Source organism: Diceros bicornis, chromosome 40 (genome assembly GCF_020826845.1).
Source record: "Diceros bicornis minor isolate mBicDic1 chromosome 40, mDicBic1.mat.cur, whole genome shotgun sequence".
Lineage (NCBI taxonomy): Eukaryota > Metazoa > Chordata > Mammalia > Perissodactyla > Rhinocerotidae > Diceros > Diceros bicornis.
Genome location: NC_080779.1, coordinates 13,642,213 through 13,661,387, shown reverse-complemented (window position 1 = coordinate 13,661,387; position 19,175 = coordinate 13,642,213). Strand labels below are relative to the sequence as shown.

Sequence of the window (19,175 nt, the reverse complement as noted above, 5' to 3'; positions counted from 1 at the left end):
TCACAGGGAAAGACATTGAAACAGTAATCAAAAACCTCCCAAAAAATAAAAGTCCAGGATCAGATGGCTTCTCTGGAGAATTCTACCAAACATTCAAAGAAGAGTTAATATCTATCCTTCTCAAACTATTCCCCAAAATTGAAGAAGATGGAACACTTCCTAAGTCATTCTATGAGGCCAACATTACCCTTCTACCAAAACCAGACAAGGACAATACAAAGAAGGAAAATTATAGGCCAATATTGCTGATGAACATAGATGCAAAAATCCTCAACAAAATATCGGCAAATCGAATACAGCAATACATTAAAAGGATCATACACCATGACCAAGCAGGATTTATACCAGGGATGCAGGGATGGTTCAAAATCCGCAAATCAATCAATGTGATACACCACATTAGTAAAATGAGGAATAAAAATTACATGATCTTCTCAATAGATGCACAGAAAGCATTTGACAAGATCCAACATCCCTTTATGATAAGAACTCTCAATAAAATGGGTATAGAAGGAAAGTACCTCGACATAATAAAGGCCATATGACAAAACCACAATCAACATCATACTCAACAGGGAAAAACTGAAAGCCATCCCTCTGAGAACAGCAACAAGATAAGGGTGCCCCCTCTCGCCACTCTTATTCAACATAATACTGGAGGTTATGGCCAGAGCAATTAGGCAAGAAACAGAAATAAAAGGTATCCAAATTGGAAAGGAAGAAATAAAACTCTCACTGTTTGTGGACAACATGATTCTACAAATAGAAAACCCAAAAGAATCCACCAGAAAACTATTAGAAATAATCAACAACTACAGCGAAGTTGCAGGGTACAAAATGAACCTAAGAAAATGAGGTGCATTTCTATACACTAACAACAAACCAGCAGAAAGAGAAGTCAAGAATACAATCCCATTTACAATGGCAACAAAAAGAATAAAATACCTAGGAATAAATTTAACCAAGGAGGTGAAAGACCTATATATTGAAAACTATAAGACATTATTGAAAGAAATAGAAGACATAAAGAAACGGAAAGATATTCCATGCTCATGGATTGGAAGAATAAACATAAAATGTCCATGTTACCTAAAGCAATCTACAGATTCAATGCACTCACAATCAGAATTCCAATGACATTCTGCATGGAAATAGAAGAAAGAATCCTAAAATTTATATAGAACAACAAAAGACTCCGAATAGCCAAAACAACCCTGAGAAAAGAACAAAGCTTGAGTTATCACAATTCCTGACTTCAAAATATACTACAAAGCTATAGTAATCAAAACAGCATGGTACTGGCACAAAGACAGACACTCAGATAAGTGGAACAGGATTGAAAGCCCAGAAATAAAACCACACTTCTATGGACAGTTAATTTTTGACAAAGGAGCCAAGAAGATACAATGGAGAAACAAAAGTCTCTTAAATAAATTGTGTTGAGAAAACTGGACAGCCACATGCAAAAGAATGAAAGTAGACCATTATCTTACACCACACACAAAAATTAACTCGAAATAGATTAAAGACTTGAATGTAAGACCTGAAACCATAAAACTCCTAGAAGAAAATGTAGGCAGTACACTCTTTGACATTGGTGTTAGCAGCATCTTTTCAGATACCATGTATACTCAGGCAAGGGAAACAAAAGAAAAAAGAAACAAATAAGACTACATCAGACTAAAAAGCTTCTGCAAGGCAAAGGAAACCATGAACAAAACAAAAAGACAACCCGCCAACTGGGAGAAGATATTTGCAAATCATATATCTGACAAGGGGTTAATTCCCAAAATACATAAAGAACTTACATAATGCAACAACAACAAAAAATCTGATTAAAAAGTGGGCAGAGAATATGAACAGACATTTTTCCAAAGAAGATATACAGATGGCCAACAGGCACATGAAAAGTTGTTCAACATCACTAATTATTAGGGAAAAGCAAATCGAAACCGGAATGAGTTATCACCTTACAACCATCAGAATGGTTATAATTAACAAGACAAAAAATAACAAATGTTGGAGAGGATGTGGAGAAAAGGGAACTCGCATACACTGCTGGTGGGAGTGCAAACTGGTGCAGCCATTATGGAAAATAGTACAGAGATTTCTCAAAAAATTAAAAATAGAAATACCATATGATCCAACTATCCTATTACTGGGTATTTATCCAAAGAACATGAAATCAACAATACAAAGAGATTTATGCATCCCCATGTCCATTGCAGCATTATTCACAATAGCCAAGATGTGAAAGCAACCTGAGTGCCCATCAACTGATAAATGGATAAAGACGACGTGGTATATATATATACAGTGGAATACTACTCTGCCATAAAAAGAGACTAAATCATCCCATTTGCAAGAATACGGATGGACCTTGAGGGTATTATGTTAAGCAAACTAAGTCAGACAGAAAAAGACAAACACTGTACTATTTCATTCATATGTGGAAGATAAAGACATAGATAAGGAGAACAGATTAGTTGTTACCAGAGGGGAAGGAGGTGAGGGTGAGGCAAAAGGGGTAAAGGGGCACATATGTATGGTGACGGATAAAAACTAGACTATTGGTGGTGAGCACGATGCAGTCTATACAGAATCTGATATATAATCATGTACACCTGAAATTACACAATGGTATAAACCAATATGACCTCAATAAACAAAAAAAGGTAAAAAAAAAAAAAAAAATGAAACAGGAGATATTAGTATAGACCCAGACATCAAAAGGACAATAAAGGAATACAAGTCTACACACATAAATATGACAACTTAAATGACACGATGGACTAATTACTTGAAGAAAACATACTACCACAACCTACAATGTAGCCTATCAAAATAATCTGAATAGCCCTTTAACTATTAAGAAAATAGAATTTGTCAGTTTTTAAAATCTCCAGGCCCACATGGTTTCACTGCAGAATTCCGACAAACATTTAAAGAAGTGTTACCATTAATTTTGTACAATCTTTTCAAAAAAAGAGAAGAGTGGGGAACACTTCTCAATTCATTTTATAAGCCAGTATTGCCCTTATATCAAAACTAGACAAAGGCAATACAAAAAAAGAAACCTTCAGAACAATATCCCTCATAAAGATAAAAAGATAAGCATGCGGTGAGGATGTGGAGCAACAGGAATTCTCTTCCTTTGCTTGTGGGAGTGTCAAGTGGTACAACCATTCTGGAAAATGATTTGGGATAATCTACTCAAGTTGAACATGCACATACCCAACGGCCCAGCATTTCTAGTCTTGGGCAGAGACCCAACAGAAATGTTCCCACAGCCTCACCTAAAGACCTGCATGAGAATGTTGACAACACCACTATGCTAACAGTCCCAAACACCCTTGTGCCCATCAGCAGTAGAATGCGTAAGAAAATTATGGTATATGCACATCATGAAATATGATCCAGCAACGAAAATGAACAAACTTCAATTACCTGCAACAACATGGATGAATCTCACAAACACAGTGCTGAGTGAAAGAAGCCAGAAACAATAGAGTACACGCTGTACGAGTCCATTGATATCAAGTTCAAAAACAAGCAAGATTATGGTGTTAGAAAACAGGAGTGATTATTCTCCTGGAGGGTGGTGACTGGAAGGAGATGTGGGAGAACTGAGAGCCTGGTCATGTCTGTATCTTGATCTGGATGCCCGTTACATGGGTGTGTGCAGTTTATATTCATCAGGTTGTATTCTAACTTATGTACTTTTCTCTATGCATGGTGTATTCAATTATAAGTTGACTAAGAAAGCCAAAAAAAAAAAAAAGCCTATTGGATCTGGTGACTTGATGCCAATGGGTGAACACAAGTTCTGAGGAAGTGTCAGGCTTTGGGGATCTAACACTAACTCCAGTTTTACAAATGGCGACACTGGAGCAGAGAGTAGTTCAGGGACTGGACCAAGGCTGCAAAGCTATGGGTAGTAGAGCAGGGATTTGAACCCCCTGCGTTGAAGCTGAGCCTGTGCTTACTCACTAAACTAGCCCATCTCTTCACCCTTGAGCGCACAAAAGCAAAGAGGATAAAGGAAACATTAGACAGGAATATTCAAACCCATGAGAGTTTGAGGCTACTTTAGGAAGCACAAACAGGCGTAGCAACTTGAAGCTCATACGGACATCCATTCATTACAGTGGCTATACAGGCTAGTGACCCATATTCACAAAGACAACCAGTTGTCATGTGAGAAAAGGTTAAGGATTTTAGTATACTGTGTTTATCAGGGCAGGCAAATGTATAATAGATTTTTGAAAGATTTTGAGTTAAGGGGCAAACTCTAATTATATCTGAAAAAATCATTTATGTTAAAAGCTTAATTATCTCCAATGCCAGAGAAATGTAGTGTATGCGTGTTGCATGTGTGCACATGCTCCACTCTTTTGGGGCACAATCATATTTTGATCTTGGCGAGAAAAAAAATACTATATCATCAGTCTTTTTTAAAAACATGGGGGGACTGGCCTGGTGGTGCAAGCAGTTACGTGCACGCTCTCTGCTTTGGCAGCCCAGGGTTTGCAGGTTCGGATCCTGGGCGCGCACTGACGCACCGCTTGTCAAGCCATGCTGTGGCGGTGTCCCATATAAAGTAGAGGAAGATGGGTACAGATGTTAGCTCAGGGCTGATCTTCCTCACACACACACACAAAAAATGGGAATTACGATTTTGTGATTAGGCCAGGGTATAATTATAGGCCAAAGCAGGATAACTTAATACAATTAGTGTTAGAGCAATCGTTCAAACTGCCACATACAAAACCACTGTCTGGAGTCTTAATTAAAAGAGAGGACTCCTGTATAAAAATCATTCATTCTGTCAGTTGCTTTCATTGCAAAAGACAGGAAGGTGTACGCACATAGGGACCAAATGCAAGAATAAAGGATCTGACCTGTATATTCACAATACAGCATTATCAATGCCTATAGACTGCAAAGAAGTAGCTGATCAAGCAAAATGACAACCAAAAGTTCTCAATGCCTTAGAGAACGTGTCTAGCACATCCTTGATAACTAATTTCTTTAAATTGAGTTTTCAGTGGAAATAACTGAGGAAAATTCTTTTCAAATTAAGAAAGGCTTGCTGAATGAAACAGTCTGTGAATCCCTTTTCTAATAGAAAGTATACACAATTTACATGTTTGATGTGACTTAATCCACAACATTACTATCTGAACCTCTCATTGGGAAAAAACACCAGAGATGAAATTATTTGCTTATAGTCACATAGACAAGGAACCAAAATTAGGAGTGAAGTTGTTCTCAAGTTCTGCCAAGATTGCTGGGTTATGGATACCTGATTGCCCTGTGTGTACGCCTAGAAACAAATTCATCAGTCTTTTAAAAACCCGAAGCCTGAGTGGCCCTCCTAGAGCAGGTAACCTTCCTTCACTTGGGGTATTCTCCACTTGCCAATCTAGTTTCCAGATTTGTCGAGTTCTCCCTCATGCCCAGTCCCTTCTTGGGTGCCTCACCTTTTCTCACAAGGTGAGCAAACTCTTCTGTGACCTCACAGCCACATTCTGCTCAGACGCTCTTCCTGGAAATTTCCTTTGACTTTTATTTCACCTCTGCACATTCCCTCGTACATTATTTGCATTTGCATGTCTAGACAGCATCACCTGCACAGCATTCCACAACACCTTCATATAAAATTCACTATTTCAAGACCAACTGAATAGTACAAGTGTCTTGTATTGCATGTAAAAATGACATTAAAAAACCTCTCTGATTTATCTTTATATCTATCACAGTTATCCAAACTTGACAAAATACAATACACGTAATGAGAAAAAGGAAATAGAAGTGTAGGAAAAATCTGTCTTGAGTGTTTTCAAACTTGCTTTAAAATGCAAACATTTCCTGAAATGCAGAAGTGAAAGTGATGAATGGTAAGTGGATATTTTTTCACCTTAAGTGACTCATCAGAAGAGTATTTATAAACCCTGACTGATGTCTCGAGCTGATAAATCAACATCAGGAGAGAACATTTCAAGCACATTTATCATTTAAGACAAACAGCCTATTCTGAGCATGATTATTTTTTATTCATCATTTTTGCTCACCTCTATGTTTGCCTCTTCTCAATGTTAATAATAGCTGTATAAGACTTCTCAATATTTAATACTACAGCTTTCCTGTTGCATGCTGATGAGGTTAAGATCACACGTTTGATCTCCAGACCAGTTAATTTTCCAAAAAAAAAAAAAAGGCTCTATTTGACATTGAAGCCTGAACTCAGTCAGCTTTATTATAAATAGTTGTTGTTGTTTCACTGCAATAAAAATCACAGAATTACAGTTTTAAGGTAAATTAAGGCCAAGATATTTTAATAGATTGGCCCAATGGCACAGAATCTTGTAATTAGCAGAGGACACCCAGCATCCTAGGGCACCATGATTCAGCATCTGTATGTCTCAGTTAATACTTAGGACATTCCACCAGGTCAGCATCATTGTGTCACATTCAAAGAATGGTAACATAAAAGAAAATCTTACCTGTTCGTTCTCTTCTTCATCACTACTTAGCTTAAGGTCATCTTCTAGCATTCTGAAAGAAGGAACAAAGGTACACGTAGTTAGCAAATTCAAAATGATTTAACACCAAAATATCTTTACTAGAGCAATGTTTCAGTAATAAGTCTTTGATTTCTCAATTAAAAAAAATTTTCCTTTTAAACTTACTTTTTCCTCTGATGCACTTAGGAAATAACAGTTAAACTGCCCCCTCGTGAAAATGAGCTCTCACAATAGTCATGGGAAAAGATGGGCTGCTTCAAGAACATGAGGTTTTAAACAAACAGAATCAAATAGGGGCTTTTCCTTGTGAAGTTTTCATTCCACAATTATGGTTCAGTGCTTTCCATGTGACAGGAGCTGTGTGATGTCTCCCTTTCCATTCATGGTAAACAGAATGAGAGAGCCAGGAGAACTGTGCCAAGAGCTACGAAACAATGAACTTGAGTTGTGAGCAACAGTTGCTCAGGTCTTCCACCAGTCAAAGATCTGGAGAAGACATCCGCTTGGAGATCTTACTAGATGTGGAAAACTAAATAGGAGGGAATTTTCTGGAAAGATTCAGTGAAGGCAACTCTCCAGCGCGCCCTGAGTCCCTCAGACTCATCACGACAGAGGCAGTGGGGAAGCGTACTTTTGAGTCCATAAAAGTTAAAAGTAAAAAAAAAAAAAGGAACAAAACTTCAAACTCTATTATTTCTGATGATGATAAAACTATATTCTTATCAGCATTGCTGAATTGTTTCTTTGTAGAATAGTAGTTTTCAGATTAATTTATTGCAAAAGAATTCTTACTCAGAAGCGTACTCTATAACGTGAGTGAATGCAGAGCTGTTCTGTCAGGGGAGGGGAGAGTCCATTTCTGATGGATCCTGGGGCTTCAGGGATCAGTCTGAAGGCCACTGAGCCCATGTGCTCAAAAGGCCTCATTGTCCTCCTTGAAGTCACCTTCCAAAGACTGTCCCCTAAAATGTGCCTAGTTTTCTTTAAAAGCCAATTGTAGGCCTATCATCAGTATATTGCTCTGAATATTCTTATAAGTAATTTCAGTGACTTTTGGGGTGAACTTGGGGTAAAGATCTGCGACGGCTGGGCGTAGACCCAGTTCTTTCCCAACTGGCTGTGTGTTGGGGGCAAGTCACTTAACTCCCCCGCCCTGGTCCCATTTCCCTCTCTGTAAAATGAAGGGTTAGGCTGGGCAATCCCTAAGGTCCAATCCTACTTTAGATTCCACGAGTCTAGGAAATAAATTTGCCCCCTATTTTGTACAGTGGAAAAACTCTTGTATTTGTTCTAGTGAGCACAACTGAGAAATTTCTAAGCTATTTTTGGTGTACCATTTAAGTGATGACCATTAGGATATCAAATCTGTTTCCTCACAGGCTGTGGCTATTCTACCAGCAGTGAGAAGTATCCTTCTTTTATTATTGAAACCACAAGCAAACACACAAAACATCAGCAGACTGCAGAGCTGCATCCCCAACTGCTCTTTACGTCCGTCTGGCATGTCGTTCATTTCCCTTGACCTAACGAACTCCGACGCTCGGCTTCAAAGAGAAGAGACATTGTGGTGATTTATTAGACCATCGTTTTGGAAGAACCTAGGAAGGGGACTGTGTTTCCTTTGTCCTTGAGTCCCCATTGACTAGCACAGTGATGGCAGAGAGTACAATACCAGTTTGTTGGCTGGGCTGGGGCACCTTCCCCAAGACTATTTTCCTACCAAAAGGCACAAATGCTTTTCTGATGAAAAAAGACCAGAGAAGCAGCACAGTTTCTTGCCTCCATCCCTCACCCCTCTTCTGGGGTAAACTGCCAACCGCGATTTGGTTTAATCTCAAGGACTGCCCTGCAAGCCGGGTGTTCTAAGTGTGGGTGGTCCTGTTGGTGGGTGGTAAGAGGGAAGGGGAAGGACACACACAATCACTATTAACAGCCTCCTTGTTGACAGATGGAAGTCACGTCAAAGGTGGCTGAGAAGTTTCATCTTTATACGGGCAACAGCGCGCACAGATCTGAAGGCCACTGTCAACCAGAGCAAGAAACCCAGACATGCCCCAAAGCAAAGGACCTTAGCTTGGCTGTGAACCAGCTGTGTGACTTAGTCACCACATGAGGCTGGCACTGTCGAAAGTGACCACAACAGTAACAACAGTGTGTGAGGTTCTCTTTTAAGGTAGAAAGTACAGCTTGTTTTTGTTTATTTTAAGCACGTGCTCAATGCGTAAACACATAAACACGTGTCTGTTTGCATCTCATGCTGCCTCTCACATCCCCTGATCCTGGGCAAGTCGCACCTCTGGGCCATGGCTTTGTCATTTCTACATTCGTCATTTCTACCTTGTCATCATTTCCTGAAGAAAAGCAGTCCGAGACCCACCTTCCTTTGTGAATAGTAATTACTCTATCAAGGAATTTGCCTCTCTTCTATTAAAAAAACCAAATTTATTGTGTTTCTGGCTGAGATCTAAAAAAAAGGATCAAATGTAAAAATACCCTGTATTCAAGAGAAGTTAGAATCCAATTAAACTTGAGAATATCTCAGAATATGAGCAAATGGCAATGGAAACACTAAGTCAAACAGCTCATTCACACCCCACAGCAATCCTGGGATGCTGGTAGGACCAAAACACGCAAGCACAGACGTGGAATAGATGGTCACCGCCACCTGTGCCCCAACAGACACATGCTGAGGTGACCGAGGCTCAAGGCCATCCAAGAACACAGCCTGGCCCTTCTGCCTCATTCTGATGGTCACAGCAGAATCCCCGTGACTCAACTTCCAGAGTGCAGTGCTTGTCCGCATCCCCTGCACTCTTCAAGTCTGGTTTAACATTCAAAAAACACCCCACTGTCAATGCTGGAAATATCACAGTGGCCTCTTAGGGAGCCTGAGGAGGAGCTGAAGTGTATTTGAGGTTACAGCTGAACAACGAAACACAGTTATAGAAGAAAAGAGAAAACCTGTGACACTCTCAAGATCCTAAGAACTGTCAGTTTTTGGCGTGTGCAGGCTGTGGCTGCCTCCATCTAAATACACAAATGGCACTGTTGTGGCAGCTGTGCCCCCAATTCTAATCCCACCCACTTGACAATATTTTTATCATTTGCCCATTTCCAAAAGGAATTGGGTTGGCATAGGTATATTAAACAAGAACGAACAACAAACAAATAAAAGTTGTAAGCCAATAGTAAAAGAAAATGCAAATGAAGTGTTGGCTAGGCCACGGGGAGGGGTGGGGGATTTCTGACTCTGTTTTTGAAAAAGGCAGGCAAAGACTGATGCTCTGAAGGGCTGAGGAGAGCTTGGGATGGGGCATCTGCACATAAGTGCAGGGCCTGTGCTTGGGCATCATGCTGGCTCGCATGGGCACGCTGCCACAGCCTATACCCCCAGAGCTGAACACCTCCGACCTCCAGCTGATGATGTCTATCCATCCAGAGCCACTCTCCTTTCGTGTGCCCTTAGCCCGTCCCCTTCACATCTCCTCAGAGCCCTCCTAGGGACTGAATTCCTGTCAAATAGTAGCAGCTCTCAACGTCAAATGGATGTTCATACCAGGCCTGCTAAGCACTTTCTAGACACCATCTCACTCAATCCCTACAGCAACTCCTCCAAGGTGGGCACTGCTGGGGCAGCAGGCCATGGTGATCAGAGCACGGACTCTGGAGTCCCTAGCCCTGCCACTCAACTAGCCGAGTGACCTGATACCTGCCTCCAAGTGTTTTCCAGAGAAGTCATTACACAATCCTCGAAAAGTGCTTAGCACAGAACCTGGCATTCAATAAATGCTTGCTTTTATTAATATTCCTCTTTTACCTTTGAGGGTAGTGCCTTGGAGCATTTAAGAAACTTGCATGGGCAAACAATTTGGGAGACGGAGATGTTTCTATAATAAAGTCTTAAAACTAAGCCATTGCTCTGCTTTCAGGCCATTTTGAAAAGAAAAGATGATGTTCTCTAGAGGCTGTGGAGGGGGAACGTATTTTAGATTATAACTGCTGCCATGGTTGATTGATGACTTTATACTACAGAGGACAGAAAACACGCCCGTCAGCCTGCGTGCACCAGGAGAGCTGCCCTGGGAGCGGGTGGTCAGCCACATGGACCTACTGCCCGATGACAATAGGGACGTTGAAATAAAATAGACAATGAGACCAAACTTTGTGAAGTAAGGCCAAAGAGCAGAGGTGCAGAGAAACCTGGACTTGACACCCCGAGCACCTGAGGAGCTGTGAAACTGCTGTCGGGAGCCCTCCGGTGAGCGCCTAACTGTGATGGCACAGTGGAGTCTGAACCAGAGAACTGAGAACCCAGACACTTAAGGGACTCAAGCAGGATTGTTTTTTAACATGCAATTAGATGACTGAGATTCTGTCCATTTTTCCCTGGGGAACTGTGTTAGACAATAGTTTCTTAAAATTATTGTCCCAGGAACGTTATAAAATGCCCCCCGAACATATGATGCAAAGGGTCAAAAGGTTTTGAGCCACGAGCTGAACAGTCTTATGCTTTCATGCAGGGAAAGGGGGCCTTGACGAACTGCATAGAGGAAAGGGTGTGATGGGAATTTGCCTTGGAGAACTGAAGAGCGAACCAAGTATAAACATGTCCCCTTGCAGTTTGCCAAGTAGTACCTCAGGTGGACCTCTCTCTGCAAGTGAAAGATGAGTGGAAACACTGCCTCACCATCAACGGTAGAACTGGCATCCAAACTCCCAATCATGTACTCATTCATTTACTCATGTGTTCATTGAGGGGCGGGCGCCTATCGGTGGAGAGCACACAGTCTCCCAGGGCCAGTTCCCCTCACACATTACATTTAAGTCAGCGTTGCCATTTTAGTCATTTTAAGTGCCTTAAAATCATGAAGCTCTGGCATACATAACTAACAGAATCCAATAGCCTCATCTGAAGGTATCTTCAGCAGCTCTCAGAAAGGGAGGAATTCAACACAACCCTTGAAACTTTCACATTTGATTATGGTAACTTCCCATGTGTATTATTTTTTAATTGAGCAATAGACAAATTTATGTTGTAGCTAGTACTTACATTTTTGAGGTCCAAAATTTCTCAGGAAGCAGAAATAGTAGCCTACCCTTAACAGATGGCCAACTGCTTCAAATGCTCATCTATGTCTTACACAGGTATTGCAAATGGGCACATTAACTACCTGCAAATGTAATGGCAGTCATTTCACAGAGCAGTGGTTATTAATTAATAGGATTTCCCTGGAATTACTTGTCATTTGGGCCCCTTAACAGATCTGAATCCTTTAGTCCTTTAAAGTTCATTTCATTCTGCTATATCTTAATGGCTTTTAAAAAATCTGAGTTTTAATTGGGTTGTTTGATTCTCAGATTTGTTCCTATAGCGGGTACTACTACTATCTCCCCCTATTTGAGATTTAAAGTCAAAGACAAATGTTTATGACTCCTCATTAAACATATTCATATATGCGAATATCTATTCTAACAATTAGCAGTGCATGAGAGCCTATTTGTTATGCAAGTGCACCCCTCTGCAGGTATTCCCCAAGCCATTATCTCCACTGCTTGGAACATGGGAGGGAAAGTTATAAACTCATTTCACTCTTTCTGAAGTCCACTGCTCTGTCAGGGTCAGTGCTACCATCTGCCTGGGCTTATTGTCATGAACAGGTGACCACTTTCCTCTCTGCGTTTGTTCAGAAGAATTTAGCTCATGCCATTCTTGGTAACTGGGAACCAGGAAGGCTAGGATAGGCTCACCTCGGGGTTGGTGACTTAGAGTGTCCAAGGCACAAGTGAAGTAACTTAGTCTGGAAGCAAATGGAGACATCAGGAACAAGACAAAGGAGTAGTCTAGATGACCGAAGAGTTTCCAGCTCGGATGTTTTCCCATCCAGAGTTTCATACCTACTTCTTTTGAAGCAACGTTAGTTCATAGGGAGACGGTGTTTGCTAACACATAGCTCCTTCCTGGACTCCGCCTTTCTAGGATCTGTTCTGGGTGGCAATGGAATCACAAATGATTCTGCCACATGCATCCCGGGGCAAAGGTGTGCTGTATCTCTTCTGTTTATGACCTTATTTTTTCTTAAGGACAATAAATTGCAACGGTCCTTTTCTTTCACTTACACGCTGACTCCTCCTGCCACCTTCTACAGAGGCCCGTCTTCTCTGGGGGACAGAATCTCATTTCCTACCATTTAAGACCCTGGCAAAAGACAGCCTCATTTAGGAAACCTGCCAAACCCTGGTGAGATATGGGATGAGCGTGTGTCTTCAAAATCTCAGTCAAGTAATTGCCTTTCCTGATAGTACCCATATCTAGTATATTAACGTAGAATAAATGGAAATCAAAGGAAAATGAAAATCCACACTAATAAAAGGACACAGTCAGAGGTACTAGAGTGTGGAGTGGTGGATGAGTTCTGAAATGGCAGCTGGTAGGCTGGCCAGCATTTTAATCTGAGTTCTGTCCCTAACTAGCTCTGTGAACTTAATCATTTAATCTCTCTGGACATTGTTTCCACAAGTCCAAAATGAAGCTTGGATAAAATGACCTCTCCAGCACTCGTTGCTCTGAATTCCATGGCTCTGTGCCTTTACCAATAGGTGGGAAGTCCAGGAAGACTGTTGGAGAATTAGAAGGGACATTGGAGATGAGCTGATGTGACTTAGTCAGAGTAAAACTAACAGGCTGGAATTTGAGTAAATGGCCCAAGATCCAACAGTGGGAGCCGGAAGCCAGGGATGAAGTCCTGTTACTTCTTTAAGCGCTCATTTCCTTCTACGTCAGGTGAGACATTTCAAATGGCTGTTCTAAATAGTAAATAAGAAATAGATGTGGCAGTGCTTTTAGATGGGAGAGTGCTATATAAGTATAGGGTATTTGACTATTTCTGGAAAAGTTTCCCATGTAATATGGTTTGTAGGACAGAGCCTCACCCTCAGGCACCAGCACCGTAAATTTGTAACGCTCAAGAGGCTTCCCGGAGACCAGAAACAAAGACAATAACCAGACTGTACCCCAGTGCTCCTGTCCCAGGTGGCTACGAGGACTGAATCGGGAGATGCTGCCAGTTCCCCAGCTGGGCTTGAGACTGAGGAACTTGTCCGTTATAAACCAACCAAATGGCTTTACGTATTCTCTAGATCTTCCTTATTAATACAGTGAAACGTGACCCCAAACACACATCTAATAGCTTTTGGGTAGTTTAAAAAACTATATTCGTCTTTTTCTTTTCTCCTTAGAGGATCTACAAATAAAATCAGATAACATATAAGAAAATGGTGAACAGACTAATAGAGTAATTTGCCGAGGCCCCCAAGTAGCTTTTTCCAAGTTCTCTGGGCTCTGTTCCACTTATCACCAGAAGTATATGTCCTCTCAAACATTCTCTGTCTATGTGACCCTTCATTCTTTCAACAGGAACAACTTGTTCCTGAAGTCCACCATGAAGACACATTTAGAAAAGCACGAAGTCACAAAATACTCTTCAAGATAATTGCAACAATAGTCTGGGGCTGAGTGTACTGATAAGCTCCTCATCAGCTCAGTCCTCTGGGTTAGTAAGACTCAGGGTGCTATGGGAAAATGTTTACAAAGGAACACACCCTTAGGAGATGACCTGCTCTAACCTCCAGCTGCTGAGGTAAGCATGATGCTCCACAGAGCACCAGGAGTGAGAGCTAGGCCAGTAGTTCTCCGACTTGGCCTGCATCAGAACCACCTGGAGGGCTTGTGAAAACACAGACTGCTGGGCCCACCCCCAGGGTTTCTGATTCAGTGGTTCTGGGGTGGGGCTTCCCAAATTTGCATTTCTACTAAGTCCCCAGGTGATGCGGAGGCTCCTGGCCCAGTGGCCACACTTTGAGAACCACTGGGCTAGGCCATAACCTCCTGCCCACCCAGGTTTCTTATATCTGGAGTCAGCCACTAAAAGCAGGGAGCCTGTGAGATGGTCCCACAACCTGCCTCTGAGGGCATATTGGGGCTTGTAGTCTGTTGGGCGCCTGGGGCCCTGGCACTCAGACACGCCCCCTCATGTGTATCCTGGGCCCACAGGGTAGGATCACACAGAGAATCAGGGCCCCTCCTCCCAGCCCCATATCTGTTAAGGAGAAGTGTTGCTCATTCATTCAATCAACTGAGCCTGACTCACTGGAACACCAGTTCCAAAAAGGCCGTGTACCTGCCCCCAAAGAGCACTGGGTTAGTAGGGACAGAGACAAGTAATCCAGTGATTTTTTTATGGTGAGATGAGCACCAGAGCAGAGCACTAGAGGAGGGAGTGCCTGAGCTGGCTTCAAGGTCTAGAGGAGTCAGACGAAGTCAGAGAAGGAGTCCTGCCCTACAGAGGAAGGACGACAGCCCAGCAGGGAGTGCCCGGGAAATGGAGGTAGTTTATTTCCCTCACTTCTATGAGATTCTTTTCTTTTTTGAAAAGCAACACATACACATGGTTCAAAACTCCCCAAATAGAAAAAGGTATCTAGTGAAATGTCTCCCTCCCATCCTTGTCCCTACCCGCTCACTTCCTCCTCTTGTTCCCCAGTCACCACTGCCTGTAGTTTCTTATGTATTATTTCAGTTTCTTTGTGCATTAACACGCAAATATGAATGTAGCACAGCAGACCCATTAGAGTACATGACATTAAAGAGCAACCATGTAGTGGACAAATATAATATTTACTGGACCCTCATTATCTGGCTGTGGCGGGCAGCTTCTACGATGCACCCAATGGTCCCGCCTGCTGGTATTCACGCCCTTGTAGACTCCCCTCCCTGAGTGTGGCTGGACCTAGTGACTTGCTTCTAGTGATGAGAGTAGGACAAAAATGATGGGATGTCACTTGTGAGATTAGGTGGCCTCCACCTGCTGGCATGCACACTCTTTTGCTCTTCTTGTTGGTTTGCTCAGATGAAAAAAGCTGCCATGTTGTGAGCTGTACTATGGAGAAATCCCCGTGGCAAGGAACTGAGGGGGGCCTCTGGCCAATAGCCAAGGAGGAAGTGAAGCTCTCAGCCCAACGACCTGCAAGGAAATGGATCTGCCAACAAGCACACGAGTGAGCTTGGAAGCGGGTCTTTCCCCAGGCAAGCCTTGAGGTGACTGCAGCCCCAGCAGACACCTTGATTGCAGTCTCATGAGAGACCCCTGGCCAGAGGATCCAGCGAAGCCGCACTCAGATTCCTGACCCACAGAAACTGTATGATCATAAACGCTGTCTTAAGCCACTAAGTTTTGGGGTACTTTCTTAGGCACCAATAAGTAATTGATATGCTGGTGGATGGTATTAAATATTTAGTGTGTCTCTTTTCAAGACCACTCTCAATTGCTTGGGATAAAGCATTAGGAGCCATCATTCAAACTGACCAGCAGAAGCGTAATGGTAACAGGTAATTAAAATTTTCTACTAGCCACATTAAAAAAAGTAAAAAGGAGCAGGTAAGATTAATTTTAATAATATATTTTATTCTAGCCAACATATCATTTCAACATGATGATATAGATATTTCAGCGCTCAAAAGCTAGTGGCTCCTGTATTGGAGAATGCAGGCTCATACCTCTTGTAGAAGGCGGGGGTTCAAATCTCCAGGTTTTCTGTTTTTTCCACCCCACTCAGCCCTCAGCCCCCTTTTGCCTCCTTCAGATGTCAATCTTCTCTACACTTCCTGCCTCACGGAGTGCACTGAACAAACCTGTGAAAGCAAAGATCCTGGTAATTTAGAGTGTGGAGGCGCTGAGGGAGGAGAAAGGGAAGGTTCTGGTCAGAATCGATGCAAACGCATACTCCCACTGACTATTCTCGGTGGAGACTGGGATCCCAAAGGTCCTTTTGTGCCAGTCAGATGTGTTAATGACCCATCTTGCTCCTAATTCTGATGATGCTATTTACTTGTGGCATGGCACTCTACAATGTACTGTAAGCTTCCGGCTTCATAGAAGAGCTAAAAGGCAGAAACTAGCACACAGTTGCAGGAGGCCCACAGGAGAGGCATGTGCAAGGCAACGTGTTTAGGAACCATGGCCTAGGAAACCAGAAAAGTGGGCAGCCTTGCAAACACACCTTGTAAAACACTGACCACGTGGCAAGGGAGGTCTGTACACTTGTTGGTCTGATTTATCTCATTCCTACTTCTCTTGGATGTAGTAAAGACATATCTCACTAAAGTTATTTGAAATATCCTAGTTTTTCCTTTTTTTTCAGTTGTGTATTTTTTAAAGTGTGCTCGTTACTTGGAATTGCATCTAGCTACGGGATCTGAGCAGCCCAGAGGGAACTCTTTGTCTAGGCGAAATGGAGTGCTGGGCCCACTTTCCTTGAACATCCCACGACTCTTCCCTCCCAGAGAGATGTAAGTGCCAGACACAGTTGGTGTGATTGTGAAAATCTGAAAACGCTCCATCTTTTCCATTTAGGGCAATGTAGGCCATGGTTATAAAGTAGCATTCTCTGAACATATTAGACTTTAAAATTGCTTCCTCCTGAAAGAATTACAGGGGAAGAGGGCCATAGGTACTCTATCATTTCTACCAAAAAACAGCTGAGGCTTTAGAAATAGTGCTTTAATAGGGACTGCTTTCTCCTCAAAGGTGGTTTTAAAATTTCTGTTCTTGTTCGTTACAAGGACTTCTAGAAAATTAGTTTCTGAACTTGATGTTCTCAGTATTAGAGGATTCAGTTTCTAAGGCTTAATAAATTCAAGTACAGTGTGTAAAAGACCATGATCCTTTTCCGGGCAGACACCAGAAGAGAGATCAGAGGACCCCGACTCAGAACATAAAGTTCTCTTGGCTACACAGATTCGATGATGGGCATTTCTTCACATAAAACTCTTTGAAGAGGAATTTGTACTAACCAGAGGGAAAATGAGATATGTAATTATTTGGCTCAAGCCTATGATGTTGAATATTAATTGTCAGTAATTAGTAAGCTGATTGCCTCTTTTCTTTGCTAACTAATGATTTGCTTATTTAATTGATAACTTTTGACAGTAAGAATGCATCGAATTTAGAAAGGTCACACATACAGTAGGTTAAGATTTGTTCTTTGGTTCGCAATAGCAGTTTCTGCATTTTTGTGGTTATTATTATTGACAAGTTGATTGCTAAGACAGCCTGTAATTAAGAGACTTATTTGAAGAGATAAATTGTTAGGGTTAGAAAAGAGAACCAAGCACAATCTCCTAATTAGCAAATGCACGCACACACTTTAAGCTACACCAACCCGCTATGTTGCCTGAGTATGGCATACCACAGTGGTTTCTAAACTTGACTGCACATTGGAATCACTTGGGATCTTTAAACAATGCTGATGCCTGGCTCCCACCCCACCCCCATATTCTGATATAAGAGGTTTCGGGTGTGATCTGGGCATCCAGATTTTTAAAAGCTCCCTAGGTGCTTCTGATTTACAGCAAAGTTTGGGAACCACTATATAACACAGAGAGAACTGGACAGAGTCTGAAGAGCTGAATGTCTTGAATAGCTCTGGACCCTGGATAAAGTCCCAAATTCTGAGTTTTAGTTTGTCCAATTAATAAAATGGGATGATAGCTGAGACTCAAATGAGACAATAAAGGCGAAAGCACACTGGTAAATTGTAAAGCCTCATAGGGGTTTCTCAACAATGAGGTTAGCATTACCTGGGGTGCTAAAATCCTGATTCATGGGCCTCAGCCCCAGAGATTCTGATTTAATTTGTCTTGGATTGGGCTCAGGCATCAATATTTATAACAAGCATCCCAGATGAATCTACTATTCAACCAGGGTTGAAAACCACTGCCTTAATTCCAAGTGAACTATCACCTTCTCATTAAAGCCATCTCCAATCCACACGACAGAATTCTTCAAGTCTTATCTAACTTTATACAGAACGAGTGCATTGTATTAGGATTGTCTATCAACTCATCTGGCTCCACCTTTCCTCCACCTTCCATTTGAATAAGAATGCTTCAAGGGGAGGGGTGTGTTTCCTCAATGCCCAGGGTAAGGCACACACCCACCATTACTAATAAGTTAAGGAATTATCATTATGCGTTTTAGAATTCTTCAATGGTTGTTTTCAGAAATCATGGGCAGTGCTGGGGCATCTGAGGTCCTTTTCTGGCCTATTCTTCACCCTCTGGGAGGAAATACAGAAGATTACATGAGTTATCCTGCCTTTCAAGCTCTCTAGAGAAGTTCTTAGACTTTCCTTAGACAGAACAGCATCGTATGCTGGGTCATCTGTCTACTGACATCTCAGCACCATTCCCCCTCTTGAAGCACTGCCCTGGATCCCAGGGGTAGAGGGCTGGGAATTACATTTCCTGGAATTCCTGCCTGCAGCATTTTTGGTTAGATGTCACCAGAGAGGAACTTGAATAGAGTTTGGAAAGTCGAAGAGTAACAGAAGCCATTATTGCTCTGGGGCAGTGAAAGCAAGTGCATAAGCTTCAGCAGATGGCAGATGTGAGGTTCTGCCAATGGCTTCCAGGCATCGTTCTGTGAATAACACCTGGAGGTGCCACAGACATCCGAGATTATTGTTAGCAGTTTTCTGCAATTCTGGCATTTACTGATTTCCTGAAGTGATCACTGACTTCCTGGTGGCCTCCTGACTTTAGCTTCCCTAGCCGTCCTGACGGATTCAGAAGCCACTCACGCCCTACGTTAA

General features: G+C 42.0%; 1 protein-coding gene across 2 annotated transcripts in view; it reads right to left on the bottom strand.

The window, feature by feature from the left end:
* The window catches only part of AFF3 (ALF transcription elongation factor 3), a 526,951-nt gene that overhangs the window by 110,721 nt on the left and 397,055 nt on the right, over positions 1-19,175 (bottom strand). For both annotated transcript variants that reach the window (XM_058534464.1, XM_058534465.1), the window contains one exon: positions 6,507-6,558. In XM_058534464.1, coding sequence (XP_058390447.1) covers positions 6,507-6,558 — 52 coding nt within the window. The remainder of the gene's footprint in view (positions 1-6,506; positions 6,559-19,175) is intronic.